We start from the raw sequence: 10,568 nt of genomic DNA on the forward strand, positions 1-10,568 counted from the left end.
AATGACTCTATTTCTTGCGATTACTAATTTACGGTAAAATTACTTTTCAGTGATGAATAAGTCTGACACGAAAAATGACCAATTGACTTTATCGTGATAATTGCGTCGATCAGTATTACAAACAGTTTAACTTCTTCGCTTTCTAAAAATCTTCCACGCACCTATTTGTTTTAATTCTGTTTGCTACGATGCAGGTATAGTGTGCTACGAACATCAAATTCTCAGTCTAGAGATAAACTCTATAATTGTAATTATTGAGGGAATGCTTGAGACACTAATACGAAATAATTGATTTTAAGCCGCAGGGAATAATCCAACAACCAAAAATTGAGACAATCAGTTTGCATTCCGTGCAGAAAACATATGTTCTATAGTTATTACTAGCCTTTAACAGTAGAGTAATAAAATCTACTAATATGATTAACATTAGACTGAAAGCACTGACATAGCTGGATCAATAACACTTTGGCATGCATATTCACATTTACTGGATTATCATTTCATTTAAATAGGATAACTTGCTACCTGATTCTCCTCTTTGATTTATTATATGATCGAGCGTAAACTCAGGCTTAAAATTTTTACTGTATATACCGTAGATAGCATTCAAATTAATGACAGGCTCGCTAGATAAATAGATTTATTAAAAATTTGCTCTAAACAAATCTATCTTTAGTCAAATCAAAAACGGTCTTTAAAAAGTTAATAGAGAAACATTATACGGTATCTAAAGTCAAAAATGATTTAGCAAGGTGAATTATAATACTAAAAGACCGATTGTACTACATACTCTACAATATTAGCACTATATCTATAAAAACTTACTAACATCACTTATTAACTCTAACACATACCGGGCTTTATAATTATTTGAAATATGCGAATATTCAATCTATGTATTAAACTCTATTTGAAGTTAATGTGGAAGTTCTTGGCTATTTCTTTATCTTAAAAGCAGCCGGCTGTGTAATAACCCTGATATACATTTCGCACTCTATCCATTAAGTAGATTTAAGCCTGAAATTAGATAGTTTCTTTCCTAATGTAATCCCAAACAGCGAGGATAACAACATCTCTTGTATCCAGAATGATCGGAAATTATAACTAGCTGATAAGTACACTAGAATGCAAGAATCTAAAGGATATTGTTTAACTAAAGCGATATTACTTAATGTACTAGGTAGTATTCTAAAGTTTTTCCTTTATTGAAAAACGCATAATAATCGTGAAAATTAGTATAAGGATTCAATATAGGAAGATGTTCTTGGATCATATTTATAGATAGCTTCGGATAAAACTTAATTCATACAATATAAATGAAAACATAATTAATACTGATAGGAGAGCCTTGCAAATGAGAGATTACTGTATTATCATGCCATTAAATGAAGACATATTACTACCTGATACTCCTATTTGATCTATTATACGATAGTATTTAAATTAATCGCAAGTTCGCTAGATAAATATGTTATTTTTATAATTAATCTATACGTCCAAAATAAGTGGAAGTTATTACTATTTGATAAGCGCACTGAAATATAGGCCTCTACAAGACATTGTTTACCCGAAGCTATACTATTTAATGTACTCGGAAGCGTTCTAATGTTTTTCCTTTATTGATGAACGCATAGCAATCGTGGAAACTAATTGAGATTTTAGTATAAAAAACTATTCTTGGATCATATTTACAGGTAACTTCAGATACGACTTAATTTATGTCAATAAAATTGAAAGCACAATTAACATTAATAGAAGAGCCTAACAAATGCAAAAGTAAAACATCAACATTCTAAATTGTCAGGTATGCTACATTCTTTTATTACGTTTGTATTGAATAGAATACAACGATATATTACCATAGGAATCATAATTTATATTTTTCATAGCCAACTAAAGCTACCCACGGAAAATAATAGCTTGTGCAGTTGATAGGCTTCAAATATGAATTAAAATTCATTGAATTTCAGTAAGAAGTTACGATAGATTAACAGGATATGGATTGTCGTTTTCAACTTTCACGATCTGTATTATTGATATTGACACTTTAGCTTGATTATTAAATAGCTAAACCTCTTTACTCGTATTTATAATGGTATCATGACTGCTACTAAAGTGTTGTTGACGAAAAGGTTATTCAATTTCAATAATAGAATATGATAAATTAACAGGATGTTGATTTGTCTCAATTTCACTTCTGCGACAAGGTAACGTACAGTAAAAGCCTATAAGTAGCTACTAACTTAAACGCCCTTTTACTTAACGTTAAACAAACACAGCAAAAGACTGTAAAGATGAAACTTTTATTAGCAAAGATACATCTACAACTTTTGACCACCACTGAACTCAAATGTTCCCGTTTATATAGGAACCGTCTAATTCGTAAACAACAACAGTATTATCGTTATACCTTACTAGGAGAAACATCTTGAACTGAGATGTTCCTTACATAGCTTTCCTATCAGTAAATATTTTGAATCTCTTACTCATACTTAATCTTAATCTAAGCTCGTAGGTTGTCTAATTCAACTATCATCAACTAGAACTTGAATCATCTTACTGCTATCTGTTACACAATAACAATCAATATCAAGTATGTAATGAACTGTTACAAACAACATCCACGTTAAGGCATTACGTATCTTACCTAGCACTACAAATATGGATATTCTCCATAATAGCTACTACAGTACTTATTAAACTGTCCTAATGACAAGGCAACACCGTAATATGATTGTCATTTTTAACATTTATAACCTGTATCGATGATGCTGGCATTGTAACTTGATGATCTGATTGATTATTGAATGATAAAACCTCTTTACTTTCGTTGAAGGTCTTATCGACTTGCAAATAAGACACATTCGTTATGCCATCATGGCTGCTATTGAATTGTTGTTGACGAAGGGGAACCTCGCTGTTATAGCTAGAGAAACTAGCGTGATGAGATGCTGGACTCGATTTTGCTATAACCCGTGAATCAGTTTGAAAACTAAATTCTTGAATGGAACGGAGTACAGCTTCCTTAGTATTTAAATCAGGTCTAAACAGAATTGTATAAATTTTAGGAACAAACAGTAATAGTAAAGTCGATAGCCCAAACGATATCACTGCTATAGACGAAAATGCAGCTTTTACTAATCCTACTGTACCATAAAAGCCTGGTATAGCTAGAGAAACGATTGCTAAAACAATAAATGAACATATAAATATATAGCGAGCTTCATTAAAGTTATCGGGTAATTTTCGTGTCTTCCATGCTAATATGGTGCATATACAAATTAAAATTAATGTATAACCAATAATAATACCTAATCCGATATTTAAATCAGTTGTACAATGCACATGGACTTGATTCTCGTATCGGTAATCATAGGTAGCATGTGGTGGATCGATAATAGCAAAGATTAACCAAATAATCATTGGTATAGCGGTAAGCGAAAATACAAATAGTATCTGAATAAAAGATTTATACCATAGACCGCAACTTCGGCCATTTAGTCGTCTAATATTTGAACTAGCCCTAAATACATCTGCAATATGTTTAGTTTTAGTTAGTAAGCATGCACTCCATAACGGAGAAGCGATGCTACTTAAGAATCCTCGAAACCAGCACAAGCTTGTAGTAATCGTAAATAGATGAGACGCGCCTTGAATAAACAATAAAGTAACGGCGAATAGCTGTAGATAAGACATTGCCTTATTCGATGCCTTAACGATAGGCGTATTATTATATTTGATATAAACACCGACAATAAATACAAGTAATAACATACTTAGCAGACAAAATGCTAAAATGACGAGACATGCAGGACGACGCCAATCGACGATTGTGGGAGGAATTGGCAGACAATCTGAACGATTTTCATTAGCTATAAATCCAGATGAACATTTAAAGCATTGAGACGTAGTGCCGTTAGAAACTAAACCAGGGCCACATTTCAAACAGACGTAAAAACAAGTTTGTCCATCTAAGCTATGTTTACGCTCGCCAGTCGCACACGATGTTTCGTAGACTTCTTGAGGTATGGACGTTGTTTCGCCATTACGCCAACGAATATCGTTATCAGCCATTTGTATTTCATCCTGATGAGGATCCCAAGTAGCAACTGTAACAAATTGTAAACATCCACGATTATACTGCAGATTCCGAATATCGATTCGATGTAATACTTCATTTCCAGTAAATTTGATGGTATTGCCAGCAGCGTTACGAAAATGAACTTGTTTAAGATTATATTTGTAAAGTGAATGATTATATGTTTCAATCGAATTACATTGCTCGCTAGTACAATTTAGTGTACGATGTAATGCATGAGCCATTGCATAGATTGCATCTGCTAGATATAATTTATCTTCATTAAAGTTAATTTGATAAGCTTTGCAAGATGAATTATTTTCATCTATTTCCGTATAGTATTCCAAGGTTTCGATACATTCTGGCTGAGCAGGTGTGCAATTATATAATTTTAGCCATAGATCGTCAAAATGCGGATTATGTAATTGGCCAGTCACATATTTTCGATAGTACTGATTGTATATGGTTAGATTAAACTCTTCTGTCGATATTGTTAGTAAACCGCCGATAACTTCTTTCTTAATCTTATAAAGATGGGGCGAATAAATCCAATCACCAGCGCCAATCCAAGTCCTATCCGTTAAGTTTTGTTTTTCTGCTTCTTTCATAAACTTAAGTCCTTGTATCAAAGGACTAAGTAAGACAATGACTTTGATGTTATTACTTAATTTTAATTTCTGTACCGTTTCCACAGTTAATTGATCGATTCGAGTACCGCTAATTGTAAATTCTTGAGCGATACATACACCAGATTCTTGTAATTTTGAGCGTAATATCTCCATATTGTAACCTATTCCAGATGGTTCGATCGCTATCAAGCATATTCGAGTCATTTTATAATAGTTTATTAACGAGGCAATTGCAGACAGATGAGATTGAAATGAGGGTTGTGTCGAAAATAAGTTAGATAATTTCTCTTCTGATATAGAGGAGGCTATAGCGATAGGTGTAATCTCAATAACGTGGAAATTTTCTAGAAATAGTAATACAGATATTCATTATAACATTACGATATTTTACATTTTTGTTTGTACGATACCGTACTTGTTACTTTTACTAAAAGTGTAATATAGTCAATCTTAGTACGATAGCAATTTAAGTACCTTCCATATTGATGCTGGAAAGCTATTTTAATTGTAAAGTTGTTTAATCTATACCATTTTATTTACAAGTAATGCAAGATAGTGCTATCTTATGGAAAATCAGATATGAAAATAATAGGAAGAGCTTATGCTAAATATTTCTGATTTCGATACCGATAATTTAATATTTAAATTTACGTAACGGCATTTAAATATTTTCATTGAAAATTTTTAATATCTTCAATAACCATCGACGGAATTAGTCGCTAATGTATCGGCTCTTTAAAGGAAACATCAGTACGATAATTAAAACGGTATTTACATATTTACATCTGATTATACGGATACCGTTAAAATTATTTTTGTAGTTTTTCGATCGATACTCTAGAGCATGAAGCAAATATTTATCTCTTAGCATATCTATTTAAAAGCTGATTATACAGATACTGTTAAAAATTATTTTGTTGACTTTTGTTTAATGCTTTAGAGCTTGAAACAAAAGTTTATCTGGTTATCATATTCATTTAATAGCGCTTTGTTTGCTAAGCAATTAATTCATAAAGTAAACTAAGATATTTGTGTATAACCATAGGTGAACTGGGTATGTTTATGACGCAACTGTAAGAATAGCAATTTCTACATTCCGTAACTACTTCAAGGCTGTCCGTATAAGCTGTTTGAAATACACACTCACAATAAAATGCATCAATAGCTATATCATAAAGTGATCAATTTATCGCAATTCGGTCAGCCTTCAATTTATATAATTATAAGTTGAATTTCATATGTAGCTACCATGATCGCACAAATGATACTAAATCCCTTAACCCAATCTATCAACCCATATGCTGTACATATGGTTTGTAAACAACAATATGCTGCACTTGTATAACTGTTCGTAGCATCTTTTACATGTCATTTAATAAATTTGTAAGATATAGTGTTAAAGCGATTTTAAAGCCTAGAAAACTGAAAAGCTTTTACATTATCTTACAATTCTATTAAAATATCCGCCATTGTAGATCAGGTTGTTTTAGTAGCTTTACAAATATGTCTTACTATAATAATATTATCTATGCTTACGTTAAGTATCATAATTACTTAGTCAAATGCTGATCAGTGATCACGGACATTCTGTGAGAGAACATCAACTTTCTTTCTGATTTTTATTGACAATAACCTATTTACAATATTAAGTAAATGGTTTTATTGTGCTTTGATTAATTTTCGTGTGTAGTACGAAAAGTTGACAGAGTTACAATAAGTTTTGTCCATGGATTAAACGAAAACGGAATTTTTGCTTATGGATAGAAGATTCCTATGACAATCAAGCAAACTACTATAGTTACAGCTATCGGGAGAATTCTAATTTGTAAGACCAATTCGCAAGTTTACGTACTTTGACAAAAAGAGTAAAATTTAAAAAAATGAATCGATAGCTAGAATCCGATTTTGATAAAGTTTTATTATTATACATAAAAACGGATATACATTCCATCAATTTATCCTTTGAGTCTCGACTTTCCACCTATACACTATAAATATTGTTTTTTACTTACCTAAAAAACCAGCTGTAGCTTTGACATAGCTACTCGTTGTTGGACCAATCATTCCCAGAAAGGGTGAATAATGCGATTTAGATATTTCCGACTTAGGCAATTTCTCATCATTGCAAGAATATTGATTGCATATGCCTTCTTTAAAGGGTAATAAACGGAATAACAATTCCATTGCTCCCCTGGAAGTGCGTAAGCTACTATAACATGTATCACGAATCTCATAGCCTAGAGTAATATCTGGTAAGAGTTGAGAATTTTGATTGATACTTGTTATAGCTAATATCATGGCAGCTACTAAATGAATGCCTTGTTCGTTAAAGTCCTGACATTTTCGAAGATGTTGATCGTAAGCATAATGAGCTGGTAAGAGACCAGCAATGATAGCATCGCCGGATTTGCTTAAGCTAAGAGCATTTGCAACTGGTTGCTCAGTAAATACTTGGCTTACTAATATCTGAGCATCGATTGTAACGTCAAATATAAACAGTAAGATATAAAATAGTAAAAACTGGGCTTTGAATTTTCTAACCATACACCTGATCTGCATCTTTGCAAGAGTGAAATTATTCCATATAGATTGCAGTAGTAAAGTTCAGTAATTTAAACCAAACAACTTGCTAAAATATGTCAGTCATGAAGATGTCTGTCGAATCATGATCAACTTTTTTGCAATTGGATGACTTGTATACCAAAATATTAAGTTTAACCCGATCTTGATGAAGTATAATGCTCACGATGCGATAATACTGCTACTCTGGCTATCTATAAATTAAATTTATAGTTAAGCAATAAGTGTATTAGTAAATATATGTAATGAGAATTGCTAGTCAATATGACGTCATGCTTACGTAAAGAATAGGCTAAACATTTCTGCCAATAAATCACTTATCGAGAAATTTCAATATGATCGATCATCAAATCGATATCAATATGAAACACTCGTTATAATTATTGGCCTAGAAGAGAACTGTACCCTTATGGATTTCAAGTTGCAAGCGATTTTAAAAATATTTCCTGCTCGATTCTGATAGCAATGACTAAATATACGTGTAAGTAGATTAAACTAAGAAGATTAGCAATTAGTTTTGCGGTGTAGTCATCGTATATTGACTTTTATGCATTGATTGCAATAGTCAGTATAAACAGTATGACCTAAAATACCAAAGATTGGCCCTTACATTTTCTACTTGTATACTCAATTTTCATCTTTCCAAGAGCGAGTTATTCCATAAAAGAGTTTAGTAATTGAAGCCAAACTATTTGCTGCACATAGCTGAATAAAATATAATGAGGATAGGTATAAATCTTCATCCGATTTCGTTCCGTTAGATGGCCTCTATTAGAGACAGTCCATTTAGCAATGTGATAACAGATAAATGTGTGAACTACTGAATATATATAATTACAAGCAGTTTTCAACCGCTCCTTATATTGTGATTGGTAGAAAAAGGATTCTATTATTATTGCCACTCCGTATGATGTACGTTATTCACATTCGTTATCACCTTCAAAAACTGGTTTAAATAATATAATTAATAATCATGAAGCTTACTCTATCTTTTCATATAGTTTGATCATAACAATCATCAGCTGGTAGAAGGCTAGATTTAATTTGTTGCCAGCTCGGCCAAATAACGGCTACATTTTCCTTTTAACCCAAATTTTAGCCATAGATGCTGTTTACTGAAATGATTTTGCTCAATGCGAATACGATGCGATAATAGTAATATGAAAGCACTGTAACTAGCATAGCTTAAAAGTAGCAATGCAATCGAAATGTTGTTACCATTTGCATTTCTCTAGATGGTAACTTTAATCTGCAATAAGTCTCTGCAGTGCCAATTTCACTAGCAATATTAAACTATTTTTAGTGGAGGTCGTAACTAAGTAGGATAACATATCACCTTTTCGTATTTAATGTATCCTGTAACAGAACTACGAAGAATTAAATATATCCGTATTGAAGATTTTATCGTCTTTATTATATAGCATTCCAGCTTGTCCTTGACGTAATATATAAATTTAATCTTATCATCATATTATATGCGCGCACATACAGATCGGACTATGTAAAGTATTACCCATAGAATTTAGAAATCTATAGCAAGTTTACAAGCATTTGAAAGTTTAAATATCCATCACGACCTCAATCGATTATACTATCAAAGAAAACTTCCCTTTATTAATTAACATATAGCGACTGCAGACGTTAACATTTAAGAATACTATAGAAAATTTAATTGAAGTTTGGTTAGATTCAATAAACGCAATTTGCGCTTACTAAAGAGCAAAAAGCATTAGCCTCAGAAAATTTAAACATATTACTTATCGCATGGACTGTTTTGCAACCCATAATGATAACCAAAGAAATCAAAGTCTAGGTTTTTTAATTATTACTAACTAATACTTTAAAGTTTTATAGAAAATGAACTGATTGTATATGAAAACTCGAATATTATGGAAACGTATGTATGTCTACGGCGACTACCAAAATAGTTTCTGGAAGTAATATTGCCTAAGGTATTTTTTTGGTGGCTGAGCGACAAAATTTTGGGCTATTATTGAAGATGTCCAATTATCCGATATTCATAATATTTCAGCTTCTGTTAAAAACTTGATCAACTCTTAATAAATTCCGGAAATTCCATTAGTTAGAAATATTTAAGCAACCGACGATAAATTTTCACCTTCAACGTTCACAACTTGTATTAATCTTGCTGCTGGAGCTTGATGATTTGGTTGATCACTGGATACTAAAATCTCTTTGGTTTCGTTAATACTACGATTAGGGTGTAAGTGTGATGTATTAGTAGCCGCGTCGTGGCTAACACTTAATTGCTGATGACGAAGAGGAACTTCACTATTAACGCTAGAAAAACTAGTACGACGTGATGTTTGATTCGATTTGGATATTATGCGTGTATCTGCATTAAAGCTAAATTCTTGAATGGAACGAAGTATAGCTTCCCTAGTATTTAAATCAGGTCTAAATAGAATTGTGTAGACTTTAGGAACAAATAGTAGCAATAATGTCGCTAGTCCAAAAGTAATTACCGCTATCGATGCAAACGCCGATTGCACTAATCCCACTGTACTATAATAACCTGGTACTGATAGAGCGACAATCACTAAAATACTAAATGAACAAATAAATACGTAGCGAGCTTCATTAAAGTTATCAGGTAATTTTCTTGTCTTCCATGCTAATATAGTGCAAATGGTGGCTAAGATTAGGGTATAGCCAATTACAATGCCCAATCCAAGGTGTAATCGAGTTGTACAACGCACATAGACTTGATTTTCATATCGATAATCGTAGATAGCTTGTGGTGGATCAATAATACCAAAGATCAACCAAACAATCATGGCGATAGCCGTGATTGAAAATACAAATAGTATTTGAATAAGTGATTTATACCATTGACCTTTGGATCGATTTCTTACTCGTCTAATATTGGAACTAGCACTGAATACATCCGCAACATGTTTAGTTTTAGCGAGTAAGCACGCATTACATAAGGGGAAAGCAGTGCCTGTCATGGTATATTGAAGCCAGCATAAACTTGTTGAAACCTCAAATTGATAGGATGCAGCTAGGAAAAATAATAAAATGACACTGAAAAGTTGTAGATAAGACATCACCTTGTTTGATGCTTTAACGATGGGTGTATTCTCATATCTGATATAAACAATAAGAATAAATACGAGCAATAACAACGATAAGAGAATAAAACTTAAAATTACGATACTGACGGGATCACGCCAATTTAACACCGTGGTAGCAATTGGCTCACAATCTGAACGATTTTGGTTGGCCATAAATCCCTGTGAACATTTAAAACATTGAGA

At 32.3% G+C, this 10,568-nt stretch overlaps 1 protein-coding gene across 1 annotated transcript; it reads right to left on the minus strand.

The window, feature by feature from the left end:
* Window positions 1-9,590: 9,590 nt before the first annotated feature.
* On the minus strand, window positions 9,591-10,568 carry TRIADDRAFT_2811 (uncharacterized protein; the record flags this gene model as incomplete). Its single annotated transcript, XM_002111791.1, has 1 exon — window positions 9,591-10,568. A coding segment is annotated over one exon (978 nt), but the record flags the coding sequence as incomplete, so codon positions are not given.

The sequence above is a fragment of the Trichoplax adhaerens genome, genomic scaffold (assembly GCF_000150275.1).
Source record: "Trichoplax adhaerens TRIADscaffold_4 genomic scaffold, whole genome shotgun sequence".
In the NCBI taxonomy this organism is placed as follows: domain Eukaryota; kingdom Metazoa; phylum Placozoa; class Uniplacotomia; order Trichoplacea; family Trichoplacidae; genus Trichoplax; species Trichoplax adhaerens.